Source organism: Lissotriton helveticus, chromosome 1_1 (assembly GCF_964261635.1).
Source record: "Lissotriton helveticus chromosome 1_1, aLisHel1.1, whole genome shotgun sequence".
NCBI lineage: Eukaryota > Metazoa > Chordata > Amphibia > Caudata > Salamandridae > Lissotriton > Lissotriton helveticus.
This window is the reverse complement of record NC_136057.1, coordinates 341,496,259-341,515,472: the sequence shown is the minus strand read 5'-3', so window position 1 is coordinate 341,515,472 and position 19,214 is coordinate 341,496,259. Positions and strand designations below refer to the sequence as shown.

The 19,214-nt window shown below is 45.8% G+C and overlaps 1 protein-coding gene across 1 annotated transcript in view; it reads right to left on the bottom strand.

Annotated features, from left to right (window-relative positions):
• TBXAS1 (thromboxane A synthase 1) overlaps nucleotides 1–19,214 on the bottom strand; it is a 458,190-nt gene that overhangs the window by 82,030 nt on the left and 356,946 nt on the right. The window contains exons 5-7 of the mRNA XM_078673199.1: nucleotides 13,304–13,400; nucleotides 7,125–7,241; nucleotides 2,050–2,138 (exon numbers count right to left, since the gene is read on the bottom strand). Of these exons, the coding sequence (XP_078529325.1) occupies nucleotides 2,050–2,138; nucleotides 7,125–7,241; nucleotides 13,304–13,400 (303 nt within the window). The remainder of the gene's footprint in view (nucleotides 1–2,049; nucleotides 2,139–7,124; nucleotides 7,242–13,303; nucleotides 13,401–19,214) is intronic.

Sequence of the window (19,214 nt, the reverse complement as noted above, 5' to 3'; positions counted from 1 at the left end):
AAAGCTTCAGCCACGACACTACTGGGACTCGTGTGTGACAGACAAGTCTCTACCACCTCGGGATATTTTCTAATTACTCTAGCTAGAATATCTTTATTGTCTACCCCTTTCCACACTAGTCTTAATCTATCGGTAGAAAGTGCCAGATTTTTTGGCCCACACTCTAACTTTGCTGCGACCTTCATGGTCTGTGGATTATGTAAATGTATTCTAAGCGGATAGTGGTCACTATAGGCGGAACAGATGACCTCTGCTTTTAAAATTATGTCGCTTAATGATGGGCATATAAATATATAGTCTATCGTGGATGCACAACCATGACCCACAAAAGTAGGTGTAGTTATGTAATTTGCACTTGAACCCACAACTTCCATTACATTCAATAGGTCACGAGAGGCTAAATAATTTTTCAACTCTTCACCGTTTTTACATGGTGGGCTACTACGATATATATGGGCATTAAAATCTCCTCCGATGCAAATACCATCGAAGGGCCCATACTTATGCCCTTCAATAATGTCGTCAATGAAAGTAAACAAGGAAATATAATTATCGTTAGGATGAGTTACAAAATTATTATTATAAAAATTAATAATGCACAGTTTCAGTCTATTAAAATACTTAATGGCCATAAAACAGTTGCCTAAAGTAGGAATCAGTTAGGTTTGCACCCCTAATTTTATTTTGGACCAGATGGATAGGCCCCCACTAGGCCTACCCATATGAGAGGGGGAAGCTTTTGAATTATAACAGCAAAAACCCTCCATAGAAGGTGACGCGGTGCACCAAGTTTCTTGTAACATCAATATATCACAATTATTATCAACCCAATTTAGCCATTCTTTGATTTTCAATTTCGATTTTAGTCCCGCTATATTCCAGCTTACAAGAGATATTACGGAATCCAAGGTCATTTGTTTAGAGATCGAAATTTTTTGACTCATAACAGGTCGAGGTGAATGTTGAGAAACAACCTGAGATGCGGGAATTAGTGACAAAGATGGTACAACAGAATTGTTTATTTTACTTAAATGTCTTTTTATGCCTATAGAGATTAATTCTAGGTGTTCTTCCTATTTTTAATGTTATAATTCACTTCTTTTCCCATGTTTTTACTCCCTCTCTGAATCTCCCCCCATTTCTTTTTCACGTTTTATTAAATGTTATTCGATTATACTCTTGGGGCCAGATGTAGGTCGGTCGGTAACGGCCGAAAATCGGTATTTTCGGCCGTTACCGAGCGGTATTTAAGAATTGGTATGTAGGGGCATTATTTTACAGAATCTGTAAATTTACCGATTCGGTAAATTTACCGATTCTGTAAAATACCCAATCGGTATTTTTACCGATTCGGTAAATCCCAGATGTAGGTGGGACTCTTCTGAGTCCCAAAGGCCCTACAAATTCGGTATTTTACCACCCAATCCAATTGGGTGTTAAAATACCGAATTCAGGTGTGCATGCACATGTGTGCATGCACACCTAGCCATGTGACAGACAGACATGCCCTTAGGGCATGTCTGTGTGCCACATGGCGCACATGCCTATTTTTGGGGTGCCAGAGGGTGTCAAAGTGACACCCCCTGCACCTTTGCAAAATTCGGTATTTACCGATTCGGTAATTACCGAATCGGTATTTCCCATTGATTCCTATGGGCTTCATAGCCCATAGGAATCAATAGGGAATACCGATTCGGTATTTACCGAATCGGTAAATACCGAATTCTAAAGATTCGGTATTTCAACATCTGGAAATACCTACATCTCCCCCCTTCATATTTACCGACTCTTAAATACCGAATCGGTAAAATTCGGTATTTAAGAGTCGGTAAATATGAATTACCTACATCTGGCCCTTGATGTATTGTATATTTTTGTCTATGCTGTTTGACTCTGAGCCTTTGTTATTTCTTAATAAACTTAAACTTCCCCCCCAAAAATGCGTTGTATATCACACCTTTATGCTGAAGTTTGACCCCTCCAAGCAATTCTTATAAACAGCATGGCTCAGCAGTCCTCTTTGTACACCCTATTTTTTTCTAATCTTACCTGTGGATATCACATGTCTTCCCTGAGTCAGCATAGGTTTTGAGCTTGCTTTCCAAGACATCACAGGCTTGATTTATTAAAGGACACAGCTAAAAAAAAACAGAAAGTGAGCAGATAAGTTATTTTAACTCTAATGAAACATTTATCTAATTCATTTTGAGTGTTTTTTAATTGTTCATATGATATGGAACAAAGTGTCTCAAACATGCTGTACTCACTCCAAGTGCACATTCACTGTTTGATTACTTTTGTAGGGAGTTACTCAATTAAGTGGACATCCATTTCAGCTCTTTTGCCTCTTTTCAGAAGGATGGTCAATAGAGGAACCTTATAAAAGGTTTGGGGACTGAGTGCTAAAACTTTGTGTGCCCGATGCAACTCCTCCACTGGCCCAGCTGTGACTGGACCGCCATATTTTAAGTTTCCTGCTGGGTTGTGGGGATTTTTAGTAAGAAACATCCCAGATGCATGTGTTTTTTATATGGTGACATTAGTGCAGACAGCGCAGTGCGTGAGCAAAGCGAAAACAGCAGCTCATATTATGGAATCCCTGGTCATGAAGAGCAGTCAATTGAAGCCTGATCTTGTGCATAATGGTGTCAGCACAAGAGAGTCCCATAGGACCAGTATTTCAGTAGGATAAAGGCCCAGTCCTGTGGGGCATACTGGGTTGGTCTTTGCTATAAGTCATACGGCCATGCAAGGGTGTCATGGCGATTTCTTTAGATTGGTTTTCAAAGAGAAAGTGGGGGACTGTCTTTTGAGAATAGAAAAAGCACTGCCCCTGATGCACTGGAGGTTTTCTCCCAGCATGAGAGACATTTTTCATTTTATTCCTCTAAGACATGAAAATAAATAATGGACATGGCATCTGGAGGCCCGCTGCAAGTAGGCTACGCCATTTACACCAGCCTGGGGGGTAAAAGGGATGGTCCCAATGGACGAGCGAGAGCTAGCTGTGCCAAACGGTATCCCCAACCTCTAAATGAGCCGTGAGAGAAGTTGGCAGACAAGTCAGTCATCAATTTGTGGCAGCTATCGTACTATCGCCAGCCTCCTTGTCTTTCCAGTCTTTGACCTCTACAAGGATGGATAGTCCAGTAACCACTGGAGGTGACCTAATTTGTCATAGGTTGTGGCATTTTTGTAACCAATGATATTTAACCAATTATTGCTTGTAAATAAGCTTTGCCAAGCCCAACAATTCTTCTCTTCTGTTGGCTTATTTTCTTGCTTCCTCTTTGTTTACTAATTACCTCTTTGCCATAAGCAAATGGAAGAATAGAAAACTGGTTCAATCGCAACCCAACGTAGAGAGTGGTAATGGTGCCCACATGGGAATAAATCATGCAGACCAAACCAAACCACTGTGCCTTGTGAGTAGGGGGTCATTCACTTGTGAAAATAAGGATAGAGCAACATGGCTGGTACTTTATTGAAACAAAGGTGGCAAACCTGCTTATGAACTGGCTCCAGACTAGAGTCGTTGGCATTGGTTTGTGACTGAGATTCTGATAACTCCCTAAATCAACAGATCAATTTAGCAGTAAATATGTTCTTTTCCAAAATAAAGCTCCAGTACAGGACTTAACATTTTCTCAAACGCTAATTCTAGTCATTTCAGCCTGTAGCCCAAACATTTCATAAAAAATACTAATAAGCTAATAGTACTGAATGAGTCTGGCTGCTTTGGTGTTGTCAGGTTTCATTAAGCAGGTGCTTGTGTGAGGCATTTAGTTGACGCACATTGACTGCCAGGAGGTGTTGCCAGGTAACAGCTACCTGGACAGACCACTGGGAGAGCTGCAAGGCTTTTACAGTGAAACCAGTGTTTGGCAAGACCGAGGCATGTCCCATCTGAAGGGGAGGATTCATTGTCACGGCTGCGCGTAAGGGGCCAAGAGAAACCCACCACATACATATAAAGATGCGCACTAAGTTTGTAATGTTTTGCTCTAGTCTTTTTAGAATCTTCTCCATGTGTATATTCTATGTTCTATTTGGAATGCTGGTTTAAACTGATGTACTGGTTTTGCCTTGGCGTGATGAGCTGAGCTGCTGCGCAACACCTGTCTGTGATTAAAACTTATTCTATTCATCTTTACCGAGTACGACTGAATCACTACAGAAAAACGTTGCGACGAGGATGGGATACGAACCCACGCGTGCATAGCACAATGGATTAGCATGTTGCTTCAGTTGGTTTGGATGACATGTTTTCTATTAGTGAAGCTGAATGGAGAGAACATCTGTCTAAAGACGTTCTTCTTAATGAGGTTGTGAGATGTGTGAAAGAGGGGTGGCCTAGAGAGAAAAATGCACATGTCTCTTTACAAACCTTTGTGAAAGTCTCCAACGAACTCTCTATTGTGGGAGGGTTACTAATGCGTGGTGATAGGTTGATCCCTCCTTACGACCTCAGAAACAGAATTGTTAAAGGTGCGCATGAGGGTCATCTTGGGAAGACTTTAACTAAGAGGAGGGTCAGGGAACATTTCTGGTGGCCCCAAATGGATCGAGATATTGATACTGTTGTTGAAGAGTGTGTTGTTTGTTCAAGTGCTGAGAAGTGTTTGAAGGTACGTTCGCCTCCTTTACAACCTATTGTACTTCCTGACAGACCCTGGGAGAAAATAGGTATTGATTTGGTTGGCCCATTTTATTTGCTCCCTTCCTCTTCAAGGTTTGCCATTGTTGCCGTTGACTACTACTCTAAATGGCCGGAAGTTCGTTTTGTTGGTGAGCCCAATTCCAAAAATGTTATTGACTTTTTAAAAGATCTTTTTCTACGGGAGGGTTTTCCTTCCACAATTGTGAGTGATAACGGCGTTCAATTTATTAGCCAAGAGTTTAACTCTTTCTTGTGTCAGAGTGGGATCAATCATTTGAGGAGCTCCTTTTATCACCCTCAAACGAACGGTTTAGTGGAGCGCATGAATAGAGTCTTAAATAATTGTGTTCAATGGGCTATTGCTCAACGCTGCCATGTCCCTAATGCGGTCAGATCCATGTTGTGGTTCTATCGTACCACACCTCATACCTCAACCAAGGTGTCTCCTTTTGAATTGTTACGAGGGAGAAAACCTTGTTCTAAAGTTTGTCCTGGCTGGATGTCACGTTGGGTGAAGTTAAATTCCTTGAGCAATGTGGATGAGGTAGTTAGGGCTAATGTTACATGTGCCCAGCCCAAACAGAAACTTGATTTTGACTCCAGGAAAAAAGTTGTAATTCAACAATTTCTTGTTGGTGACAGGATACGTATTAAGCTGCCTGTGCACACCACCAAGGGTAGTGCCAAGTTCTCCAAACCTTTTGTTATCGATAAAGTTTGTGGTAATGCTGTGAGAGTGAATATGAAAAACTGGTGGAACATCGCCAGAGTTGTCAAGGCTGATGTTAGTGTCAGACCCTCTGATTCAATGTGCGCTGACGTTTTGTCTCCTTCTCGTTCTCCTCACCCTGAGCGCCCTGAGGGACCTCGTTCTCCTCACCCTGAGCGCCCTGAGGGACCTCGAAGGAGTGGTCGTCTTCGTTCTATTCCTGCTAGGTATCGTTAAGTTTACAAGTCATTTATCCTGCAATGTTTTCTTTACTTTCTTTTAATGTTTTTTCCTTTTCTTCTTTTTGCTGTTGAAGAAGAGAGGATAATGTAATGTTTTGCTCTAGTCTTTTTAGAATCTTCTCCATGTGTATATTCTATGTTCTATTTGGAATGCTGGTTTAAACTGATGTACTGGTTTTGCCTTGGCGTGATGAGCTGAGCTGCTGCGCAACACCTGTCTGTGATTAAAACTTATTCTATTCATCTTTACCGAGTACGACTGAATCACTACAAAGTTGTTTCTGAAGTTGTGTAGATTATGAGATTATAACAGTTTGAGCTACCTTACTGACTGAATATAAGCAGTTTATTTCATCCCAAGTCCTCTACTCCATCCTTAACGTAGTGCGGGCTGCTGGTTTGCCACTCTGGGTTTTGAGGAGCCGGATTGTCCCAACTCCGCTCACTGCTGAAGGTTCAAAGATTGCTTGTCCATGAGAGCCTTGGAGCTTCTAAGGACAGTCACGAAGCAGGGGTTGACCTGGGTCCGTGAATGATGTTCCAGTTAGGAATGCTCAAGAGGAAGGATCCTTTTCTTACCATATGTTTCAGCATGTTCAGTCCCCTAGAATGGTACCGGCCCTCATGTTCTAATGATGGCGAGAAGGAAGCCACAAAATAAAGCATTACTATATATTTTTTTTTAAAGTGTATATTTTGCAAGACTTTAGGCGATGGTCGCTACATGGAATTTCACAAGGATGTGTTTGGTCTTCTTATTGATGGTTGGTGATGCACTTTCGGGCAGGAGACCGGAGCCTTCCACTAATGAATATTTAAATATTCACCTAAAAAGAGATAAGCGTAATCTTAGTATCGCAATCTGTAGGCTTTCAGTCAGGGAGGTCTTCTTTTTCCTTGTAGTAGTCTCTGTTTGCGCAGTCAGTGTGCGCAGTCTGTTTTCACATGCGGCTTCTTACTGTTGGTTAATGAGGCTATCATGAACAGGATTGATATGGGCCCACTAGAAATGGCGAGCTGGAAGCTCTGGTGGACCAATCATATCTACCACAGTTGGAATTGAGCATGTGTACATGTGACCCCACATATATACAGACTATGATGATGCTTTTAGCAGACTGAAATATTTTATTATTTGTGGGATGAAGACCTTCGATATGTAAAATATTGACAAGTTCACTTAATTTTGAATAATTAAACAATCATTTCACAGAAAATCATTTAGTATACATGTATCAAAATTTTACAGCAATTCATTCCTTAATCACTATTCCATATCTCTAAATATTATAGGCATTTTTTAGATTTTCTTCTTGGTATGGTGTGATGTATGGAGCACCATTTTAACAAGAAGGATTATTAATATAGCTTCCATAGCAGATCAGGGTGAATTTGTTCTGTATTTAGAAGAGTATACATTGAATGGATATCTTGGACAAAGCTAGACCTGTCTTGAGCATCAGTGCCACCAATACGTCTGAGTAACTTCCAGCCGACGCAAACTATGTCTTACCTCGCTTAGCTTGACTGAGTTGAAGGCGGGAATGAGGGAGCTCCGTACTTGCTTCCACCGCTCATCTCGCAGGAAGAGGAGGCTGTCGCACATCAGCTTCGGGAGCAAACTGGATTGCTGGTGGAAAGATGAATGGGACAATCACTCTGGTCTATACCACAAGGTTTAGAAGCTGCAAATGAACTTAAGAGCAAGGGTGCTCAAAGTTATTGCATCAAGTGGATCCCAATTATTGGACGATCTGTAGATCACAGAGTTTTCCAGCTTCTTACGTTTAAGCCCTCATAGTGTTTCTCCGCAAACTGGCACTATTTCCTTACAAATGCTAGATGGCTCTGAAGACAGATGTTTGGTTTTCTCAGAAGACAACTTTAAAACCATTGTTCCTTGACCTTTTAAAATAGAAGGATGTTGATTATCTTTTTTTTGTTTCATCAACTTAAAAGGGGTGTGTAAGTTGTAATGTTCACATGATAATATGCATTAACGTTGTGACCTATGGGTAGTAATATTAGTATCTGTGTGAATCACAGCAAGCTTGCAAATGAAAAACTTCACACAGTCCCATAGCAATAGTCTATCAGCTGCATCTGAGGATTCTGCAAATCTATAATGCAAAGTTCCTTTGGCAGGACTAGGCGAGTAAATTAATGTATATTTGGAAACTGCACCTGAAATTTCATGCATCTGAACTGTGCATTAAGCGTGATAGAGTAATTATGCAGTGTATTATTTAATATCCAAGGAAGAAAATCTAGGACTGTAGACAAGCATCCCTGGAGCTATAGTGAAATTATTATCAGTATATATTCTGTTCTGTAATTTTGATATAGCGCATGGCTACCCAAAGGCCTCCCAGCGCTTCATGAGGTCATATGGGTGAAAGGTATATCTTAATTTTGATTACTTACGGTTGTTATCAATTATTTGTAAGGTAACTATTCATAGCTATCAATCCCCAGGTACCTGTACGTCAAACTTCACAATTCTTCTGCCCCACCTGCCCAAATAAAAAATGTACACAATATTTAGAGCGGAGGCATCATGTTTGGGGTAATATCGTTGTCACTTCTAGGGAAAGCAACTCTGCTCAAATTATCTCTTTGCCACACCTACTCTATGTAACACAAAATACCTCATTCTACTTGGCAGACGCATTCTTTAAGGAACTGGAGGGCGTACTGAGACGATTGCTATGGGATGAAGTAATCTGTGAATAACACTATCAACTGTTTACAGAGCAATTTATGTAGGAGAAATAGCATTTACCAATGTTCATGAGCACTGCCAACTGGACTGAGCCTCTCAGTTGGCATCAGCCAACAACTGTGCGTTTCAGGACTTGAAAGAATCATTGGTATGAATTAATGGATAGGAAAGGGAGGGGACCTACGCCCATTATCTGTACAATGGAAGAGACATTGAGAACATGCCATGCCCAACTGCAGCAATGCGAAAATTATAAGAAGTTATCACATAGGCGATAGGAGGGCATAAAATGAAATCATGCAGAACCCCACAATGGTGCGGTGAAGGGATGGGGATACACAGCCCATCTGAAGGGGTTCCAGCACTGGATGCTATAGGTAGTTTAGAACTGGGCAACATAATGGGTACTGAAGGGATAAAACGTTTTACACAGCTTCAGGAGGACTAGGAGCTCAGCCCCTCCCAACAATACAAATACCTGTAGCTGGCAGATGCCATCCAGACACTGGAGGAAGACTGGACAAATATTGCAGAAGAATCCCCTCCAGAAAAGACATCTGCTGGGCGAAGAATCCACTTAGTAAACAAGATCACTAATCTATAAAACAATTCTATACAGCATCCCTAACAACCTACTACACAAAAGGAAAAATGGCAGTGAGACTTAGGAGCGATAGATGACGATGGCTTGGGAGACGCGATTCAATGCCCACGAGAGAAGCTGCAATCAGGTCAAACTTTAGATTGATCGAACTAAAGATACTGCATAGGGCGTCCTACTACTGGAGTCGCCTTCACAAAATTGACCTGTCCCTTTGGTAGCAGAAGGTCTTCTCATGCAGTGGCTGTGGGAGTGCACCCCTATCAAGGAGTACCGGGGGATTGCAACAAAATGGAGACAACCGGAACTCCTGGAATGTACTCCAACTAGCACCTAAAACCGTAATAGTGTGACCTACTGTCAAGATACCATACCATTTACTATGGATTGGGTTCTATGGTAGCAAACAAGACTGGGAAGCGCAAACAACACCAACTGTGGAGCAATGGTCTGGAGGTATACACATATGCATGGAAGCAGAAAGATAATTTACAATGGGATGGGATGCCCATAGAAGTTCCAAAAAAACGATGGGTCTCCTGGAGAGCATGCCTACGACTACAGATTGAAGACTAAAGAATGGGAAAACACAATGAGCTGTTATTCTGCAAAAGGAGAAATAAGTTGGCACATACTGTGCACCAGACCTGTAGGAATGTCGGGGAATTACAATGGCGTATGTAGTGCTGATGATAGACGTACCTTGTTGTTAAGACAGACAATTACTCTGTTAAGTAAAGAAGAACATTAATAAAAAAAGTTATTAAAAATGGAATGTATGTCAATTCGGACAAGACATGTCACAGATTAAGTTATTTATCTTCAGACTTAATCCTCATACCACAAAGGTATACAACCATTATTGATCTGTCTTAGATGGCAAAGTAATCTATCAGTCTAATTAGATTTTCCTGTGAGATTGATCCACCTGCCTTGTTTAAATCCCCAAACGTATTCCTTCACTGTACCTCCTCTTTTGACCTCCACTGATAACTGAGGCCTGTATTTTTGGCTCAGCCTCCTTCTTTGTGGGGGTGCTCGTCTGTACATGGGGATACTGTATTTTTTAAATTAAATGTACACATTAGACTGTTACCCCAGTGCATGTGGAGAGCATCTTAGGGAGTGACACTTCAAAATAAATACAACCTTGGTTTGGTATTTGCATATGGGGGCCCTAGTGGGGTCTGTTATGCCTGTGTAGGTTTTTCTATCATTCTGCTTTCACTAAGAGGGTTAAACTTTTTCATATTTTGGATCAGTCACTTCAATGTATTTAAGCACAGGTGTACAAAGATTTTGAGTCACGGTTGATTCACTTTTTTGAGTCAGCTACAACGTGAAATACTTATTAGCCATTTACAAAGCCACGCAAATGTCGATTTGTGTCACTTTGCAAGAAAAAGTAACGCAAGGCAGCGAAGGTAGCTTTGTTCAACTGGGCAAATCCATCCCAGATATAGCCACCTTGAGATCATCAAACAATTGGAATACTGACAATACCCTATTTATCGGTATACAACCTTTACCACGCAACTTTTACAACGACCTACCTTTACCACGCAATTTTATCTGGTGAAATCTATCTTCGGCTCAACTCGAGGAGGACTCACATTAGGCTTCTGTGAGAAGGCCACAATACAATACATGGCTCAAAGTTAACCTGCCCACATCCTATCCAGTGAACATGGAATTCAGCAGTAGCACCAAAAAGCTGGTGGTCATGGCTTAACGCAACAGAAATGACTCACTTGGAAACTATGCCAAGTGCATTCCTCCGTCAGCTGAAAAATCGAAAACACATTTTGCCCACTCATCCCAAGGAAGATCAGGATCTAGTGGTAGCCACGTCACCTGATTCACAGATCTCAGTGGGTTTGAAACAGAGAGCCCATATGTCTATCATAAGCCAATCACTGCACAGGTTGTCCAGGCCATGGTTGCAAATGTTATGCACAAAGCTTTGTTAGACAATATCCCAAATATTAGGTTCACTAAGTCTACAGATCTGTTCCTCGAGAGGAAATCACATTGAGAGAGAAAGATTGAAATGTCTGTTGTTAAGAATGCAAATCATCCAAATATGGAAGCATCCCATTGTGGCATTCTATTTTCACTCATCCATTCATTCTTTCTTGCAGCACAGCACATTCTGAAGAGAAAGTGTTGAGACTGGTTCAGGCTACCAAAGGGTGTGGCAGGGACACATCAAGGCAATCACCTTCACTGCCTCAATTCAGGAAGGGCCTCAAGACATGGCTCTTTGACTGAAATGCAGCCCCCGCCCCCAGTGCCTTGAGACCCTAACAGGTGATTAGCCGTGCTCTATAAGACCCCTTATTGATTGATTGAAAGAGTTCATGAACCCACCAGACAGGCCATAGTGTTCCTTAAAGGGGAAAGTCTTGCCGCTTTCCACGTTCTCCTGGACGAAGAGGTCCTGAAGGGAATGCCCACTCTATGCTGCAGTTTCAGGGATTTCCAGAGGATAACATGGATCCACCACTTGGACTCTGGAGCAAACACAGTGCACATGCATGTCGAAAGACACACCCACAGCTTCCTCTTGATGGGGAGAGGGGGAGAGGCTAATAGTCATACGAAACAGAACAAAGTTCACTCAAGGACACCCTCTACCGGGGTATGGCTATAAAAGCCTGTATCCATGTACCACACGTCCGTGCACCACCAACCAGTCTGGGGGAGGATACCTTAACCAGCACAGCCCTGTGCTCTGTGGAGGAGAGAAGAACGAAAATGTGGGCTATTCTACGCATACTCTTAGGATGTCAAGTTCCCTAGGGAAAAGGCACAAGACAGAAAGTGTTTGGGAGTGCAGATTCCTTAGCATTGTGTAAGACATGTTGTTACAACGATATGCTAAACCACCTTTGAAAAAGATGAACAAGAATAATTCAGTAGGTCATTAGCCGCAATCAGTGATTTTTTTACTGTGCCTGAATGTTGCTCTTTCCACGAAGGCGAGTGGATTTTAGGTGTTTGGCTAGCACATGCGGAACCTAAATTAAAGTCGCCTTTCCAATATTACACTGCATTCTAGCATATCAGTGGGACTTCCAGTTCTTGTTGTCTTACCTTTACTCTAAAATATCTCTTACCATTGCCATGCAAGCCTCCATTCAGGCCCTTTAACCAGACAACACAGGTCCCTTTTGTAGCGGGGGCCTGGTTCGAATGGTGGCCTCAGCCCGTAGACACCCCTCCCCGCCTTCCTGCCACCTACATCCTGGGTCCAGTGATCCACCCCTGCAAACTCTGCTTCTTTGATCCTGGCAGGAAGACGCACCACAGTTACAATGACTGCTCATTGGCTGCATCATGTCTGGAGGAGGTGCCTCACAGCAAGGCCCCACCCTTACTTTTATAAAACATATTGTTTTTGCTTTCCAGAACCATACTCTCAACCCAGTGGACATCGGCACATAGTTTGCTTTTGTAAAAACAGTAATTTGCAAAATATTATGTCCACCTCCTTATTCCTACAAACTAAAGGAAGGCATTTACTTTTTCATTTAACTGGGCATGACCGAGCTCATATAGTGCTTATTGGCTTAAAAATCACAGTTGAATAACCTGCGAGGGGGGAGGAGGGGTGGATGGGAAAGAGGGTGGGAGAAGAGGGAAGGAGAGAGAGGCAGGCCAGACAAAGAAGCTACAGGTCTCACCCCTGCAAGGCAGACTCTTGGAGCTGAGAAACAGGATTTGCCACAATAGCCGATCTGAAGAGTCCTTTGCCTATCCACTTGTGTTCACCTTTCCACCAGTTCAGGTTCTCACCCTCACTTGACATCATGCACTGGTCTCACTCCGAAATGAGTCTCGTCTCCCAAATCAAATATCTACCAAACGTTATTGCACTGTGTAACCTGAATCATAATAAAGTAACTTATATTATAACGTTATGTTAGCACAGCACAGAAACACAGTGCAGCCAAGCTATGTTACACTACTTAGTGCATGAGGAAAGGCTACAGCAATTAATCTGGACTTTTCTGGTGGACTGGCCTGTACTCTGTAAGAAGCCTAAGACCACTGCCCTGCTCTAGGTTGCCCAAGGGAATTGTGCCAGGTTGCATACTGTGTTTCATGATTTGCATAAACCCATGAGAAGCATACAGAAGAGAATGTGGCTCTTCTACTGGTACCAAGAGGAGATATCACCATTCTACTGTGCGCATTACCCAGTAGATCTAACTACTTAAGCGAGATAACAAATAGAGCAGAGGGGCCCTGACAATAATGTTGTTTAATGAATCATGTATCCCAGGTGCACTCTCCTTTTAATCAGAGACACAAGGATCACTCAAACATTAACCACAATACTCTTCCCCCATTAACATATGCGTACCATTCTATTCTGGAAGTTGTGGAAATCATCGTGTAAGATCTGCTTGATGGCATCGGGTTCTGCAACGACGATCATCATTCGGCGGCCCATGTAGTATCTGTGGAAGACAGAGTGGATTTCAGCTCAGGCAAGTACCTTTCCAAGCTGGTGACCTACAGTGAAAACTGAGCTTCCAGCAAAAGAAAATCATGGTTGATGAACAAGCTCATTGTATCTTAAGGGACATTTTTTAATAATCTCCTGGTAACTTACTCCTGCTGACTCCTTTTTTATGTGAGGTAGACCATCAGCAATCTTACCTCTTTCTCTCGAGTATCCATATTCTCTACATCTCAAAATAGCTAAAACATGGGTCTTTTCCAAGTAACATAGATTAATCAGTTGACATGTGTTGCCCAGTCTGAGGTACTAGATTCCACGTTGGCTCTTAGAACTCCTCCTAGAGGACTACAGTTTCCTTACCCAGCACTTGAACCTCTTTGGAGGAGGTGGAGTCTCCATCATATCACTCACTAGCTGTTAGAGGAGTTAAGCTATACTTCGTGTGAATCTCTACTATAGGGAGGTGGCTTCAGCCCAACCTCCTCCTTCATCAGTGTCTGCTTAAACATCCTATCAGAAACACCCCTCTTCCTTCCGGTCTATGCTCACAGACTTTGCAGAACACATAGTGACCCTTTCGAACAAAGATCTCCCCAAAGGCAATTTGAAAAAAAATTAAATGTGCCTGCACAAGAAATAATGGACCTTCATCACACAATTAGTTGGGGAGCTCCCTTATAATGGAACCCACACTCTTGCCTGACTGTTCTTTCATATCTCCAGTCATAATCTATGATATCGATTTTCATGGTCCAGATATGTCCACATCGTGTTTTAACTGCAGAGAGAACAGGTTGAGAGGCCCAGAGTGACTACAGGGGTGCATTATTGTCATTTTACAAAACAGTCTCTCAAACCTTAAACTGTGTAAACGAACGGAAAAGTTTGGTAAGTTAGGGGATAAACAAATACACAAAACTGTTATAGAACACTCTAAGTGAAGTCATCCTCCGTTATCGGGGAATTGATTAGTTCCCTCTAACCTACCAACATTTCGGGGTAGTCCATTTTTTGGGGATTGTCTTTCTGCATTGACAAATATATTGATTTGGGAGTGTACAGTGTCCCCCAGAAGTCCTGGAAAACCATGAGTTTGTTTTGTGCTCTTCGTCCAGATCATCCCGAGCTGCTTAACATTTCTTAGAGCTACCCACACTCCTATTGTTGTCTAATATGCTTAGCTATATGGAGCCTGATTTATTATTATTATTTTTTTGCATATTATTTATAGCGCAAACTCGACACGAAGCCATTGGAGCGCTTTACATGAGCACCGTATTTACATTACACATTCAGGCACGGGGAGATTAAGTGATTTGCCAAGAATCACAGGATGTGGATGTGACCTCGAGGCTCGAACCCTGGTTCCCAGCACCATATGCCGACGGACCACTATGGAGTATAGGCATTCTTCCATCGGAGACGGGTCATCTCTGTTCTGTTTGCGTCATGAGCCCATAATTGTCATCTAAGGGCCATCACCATTCGTAATGGGGCTTTGCGGGGGGTGGCCGACCGGAGGGAGGCTCGCCCCCCCGGGGAGTTTGGGGCCCCGGGAGGAAGGGTGGGGGGAAGGATTAGGACGGACACAGGAAGGGACTTTGGGCTGGTTGGGCTAGCTAGTGGGTTTTGGGCTCCTTTTGGGCTTGGGGAGATAAAAGCGGCCATTTTGGGTCACTGTGCACCATTTCGTGGGACAGTGACCCAGCAGCCGGGAGGCATAATTCGAGCGTTGTCAGTAAGGGTAGTGGCGGCGTTTTGGTGGTAGCGGTTGTGTTGGGGGGCGTTAGCGCAGTGGTTCGTGCATTGGTCAGTGGTGTGCGCCAAGCGGGGGGGTAGATTGACGACTGCGAGGCGGCAGGCCGAAGGCGGAGAGTTACCTGTGGAACAATGTCGGCGGAGGCGATGGCGGACCCCCGGGTGCGTGAGGCGTTTCGCCTTCTGGGCGAGGCGGGCAGGACGGATCTCCTGCGCAGCGATGTCCGGGTAAGGCCACCGCGGCGCGCTGTAGACGGCGCCGCGGCGGCAGTGGCAGCTTGCGAGCCTCCGCGCTCGCGGGCGCGAAAGGGGGAGGGGGCAGGAGCTGTGGGAGGAGCGGCGTGAGTTGGCGGCCGGCGGGCGGCTGGGGCGCCGAAGAGGGGAGGGGGACCGGGTGCGAGGCGCGGCGGCCGGAAGAAGGCCCCGCTGGTATTTGTTGAGGGTGCGGGGGGCCTTGGGGGGGGGGGCGGGGGGAAGCGGGGGGGTGCCTGGGGAGGCGTCGGGAAGCGCAGTGGGGGGTAAGGGCCCTGACGGGGGAGAGGGGAGTGGTAAGGAAAAACCGAGTGGCGAGGAGGAGTACCAGGCTGGGGGGGAGGCAGGGGGGGCGGGGGGGGAGGGGGACAGGTACCAGGAGAAAGCAGAGGGGGGTGTCCGGGGGGGAGAGGATGCCGGGGGGGCGGAGAGAGGGCAGGAAGGGGAGGGGGGTGGGGTGCCTGGGAGGGTGGACAGAGGCGCGCTTGAGGAGGAGGGGACAAGGGGGCAGGGAGAGGCGGGGGGGAATCGCCGCTATTGATTAAGGGATCGGAGGAGGGGGAGGGGGCGGGTGAAGGGGGTGAGAGCGAGCTGGATTGGGGGTCTTCAGCAGATGAGGACATAGTTGCGCCCAGTAGGAGGGGATCGCCGCGGGGCGGGGGGAGTGGTGTGGGGCAGAGAGAGGGTGCGAGGGGTGGCAGTGGGGGGCAGAGCTGGGGTTTGGGGATGTCACGGGGGCCGGGGGCGGACGGAGGATGGGGGAGGGTGCGGGGGGGTTTCGGTGGGGGGGGCCACGGGGTAGGGGGGTAGCAGGGGGTAGCGGGGGGGACGCTGGGATGTGGGGAGTGTGGGGGTACAGGGGGGGCGTGTGGAACGGACAGGGTGAGGCGGGGAGCTGGGGGTGGGGGGAGGGCGGGTGGGGGGGGCGTCCAGCGCGGCGAGGAGGACATTCTGCGGCAGGGGGGAGAGGTGGGTCAGGTGGGTGGGGAGGCGACGGAGATGGGTTTGCCTCGGCATGCTGGACTTCCCCGTTTTTCTCTTGGCAGGAGCAGTTGGGCAGGGGCTCGGGTGAGCAGCATGCGGCTCCACCCCGCCGAGTGGATGGGCCGGCTCTGCCTAGTACGGGCGGTCGCGCTCCAACGAGGGACCATGTGCGTACTGCCGGCGGATGGATGGGTCCTAGGTCTCGTGAGAGTGAGCGTGGATTTAGGAACATTGATGACTGCGTGAATCGTTTTTGGCCACTATAGGTGTGGCAGGGTATACTCAGACATGAGTCCCTTTCTCACTGCTCCATCAGGATTCAAGCAAGCCGGGCCGAAGAGGCTGAAATGCCAGAAACCGGTCCCCGGTAGCTTGTCTCCTTTCTGGTGAAGAATTGGCTTGGTAGTTTGGTCTGCCCTGTTCCCATGATGCACTGGGCCAGGGACAGACTAATTTGCATATAGCCAGGTTCTGAGCTGGGATGGGGCAGTGAGATAAATAACGGTGATGGATCAAGCCCTGATCTTTGGACTGGGTAAGAGTGGTCTGCTTAATTCAGACACTCTGTTCATCACCACCCCCTTTTCTGAATCGTTTTTGGCCACTATAGGTGTGGCAGGGTATACTCAGACATGAGTCCCTTTCTCACTGCTCCATCAGGATTCAAGCAAGCCGGGCCGAAGAGGCTGAAATGCCAGAAACCGGTCCCCGGTAGCTTGTCTCCTTTCTGGTGAAGAATTGGCTTGGTAGTTTGGTCTGCCCTGTTCCCATGATGCACTGGGCCAGGGACAGACTAATTTGCATATAGCCAGGTTCTGAGCTGGGATGGGGCAGTGAGATAAATAACGGTGATGGATCAAGCCCTGATCTTTGGACTGGGTAAGAGTGGTCTGCTTAATTCAGACACTCTGTTCATCACCACCCCCTTTTCTGAATCGTTTTTGGCCACTATAGGTGTGGCTGGGTATACTCAGACATGAGTCCCTTTCTCACTGCTCCATCAGGATTCAAGCAAGCCGGGCCGAAGAGGCTGAAATGCCAGAAACCGGTCCCCGGTAGCTTGTCTCCTTTCTGGTGAAGAATTGGCTTGGTAGTTTGGTCTGCCCTGTTCCCATGATGCACTGGGCCAGGGACAGACTAATTTGCATATAGCCAGGTTCTGAGCTGGGATGGGGCAGTGAGATAAATAACGGTGATGGATCAAGCCCTGATCTTTGGACTGGGTAAGAGTGGTCTGCTTAATTCAGACACTCTGTTCATCACCACCCCCTTTTCTGAATCGTTTTTGGCCACTATAGGTGTGGCAGGGTATACTCAGACATGAGTCCCTTTCTCACTGCTCCATCAGGATTCAAGCAAGCCGGGCCGAAGAGGCTGAAATGCCAGAAACCGGTCCCCGGTAGCTTGTCTCCTTTCTGGTGAAGAATTGGCTTGGTAGTTTGGTCTGCCCTGTTCCCATGATGCACTGGGCCAGGGACAGACTAATTTGCATATAGCCAGGTTCTGAGCTGGGATGGGGCAGTGAGATAAATAACGGTGATGGATCAAGCCCTGATCTTTGGACTGGGTAAGAGTGGTCTGCTTAATTCAGACACTCTGTTCATCACCACCCCCTTTTCTGAATCGTTTTTGGCCACTATAGGTGTGGCAGGGTATACTCAGACATGAGTCCCTTTCTCACTGCTCCATCAGGATTCAAGCAAGCCGGGCCGAAGAGGCTGAAATGCCAGAAACCGGTCCCCGGTAGCTTGTCTCCTTTCTGGTGAAGAATTGGCTTGGTAGTTTGGTCTGCCCTGTTCCCATGATGCACTGGGCCAGGGACAGACTAATTTGCATATAGCCAGGTTCTGAGCTGGGATGGGGCAGTGAGATAAATAACGGTGATGGATCAAGCCCTGATCTTTGGACTGGGTAAGAGTGGTCTGCTTAATTCAGACACTCTGTTCATCACCACCCCCTTTTCTGAATCGTTTTTGGCCACTATAGGTGTGGCAGGGTATACTCAGACATGAGTCCCTTTCTCACTGCTCCATCAGGATTCAAGCAAGCCGGGCCGAAGAGGCTGAAATGCCAGAAACCGGTCCCCGGTAGCTTGTCTCCTTTCTGGTGAAGAATTGGCTTGGTAGTTTGGTCTGCCCTGTTCCCATGATGCACTGGGCCAGGGACAGACTAATTTGCATATAGCCAGGTTCTGAGCTGGGATGGGGCAGTGAGATAAATAACGGTGATGGATCAAGCCCTGATCTTTGGACTGGGTAAGAGTGGTCTGCTTAATTCAGACACTCTGTTCATCACCACCCCCTTTTCTGAATCGTTTTTGGCCACTATAGGTGTGGCAGGGTATACTCAGACATGAGTCCCTTTCTCACTGCTCCATCAGGATTCAAGCAAGCCGGGCCGAAGAGGCTGAAATGCCAGAAACCGGTCCCCGGTAGCTTGTCTCCTTTCTGGTGAAGAATTGGCTTGGTAGTTTGGTCTGCCCTGTTCCCATGATGCACTGGGCCAGGGACAGACTAATTTGCATATAGCCAGGTTCTGAGCTGGGATGGGGCAGTGAGATAAATAACGGTGATGGATCAAGCCCTGATCTTTGGACTGGGTAAGAGTGGTCTGCTTAATTCAGACACTCTGTTCATCACCACCCCCTTTTCTGAATCGTTTTTGGCCACTATAGGTGTGGCAGGGTATACTCAGACATGAGTCCCTTTCTCACTGCTCCATCAGGATTCAAGCAAGCCGGGCCGAAGAGGCTGAAATGCCAGAAACCGGTCCCCGGTAGCTTGTCTCCTTTCTGGTGAAGAATTGGCTTGGTAGT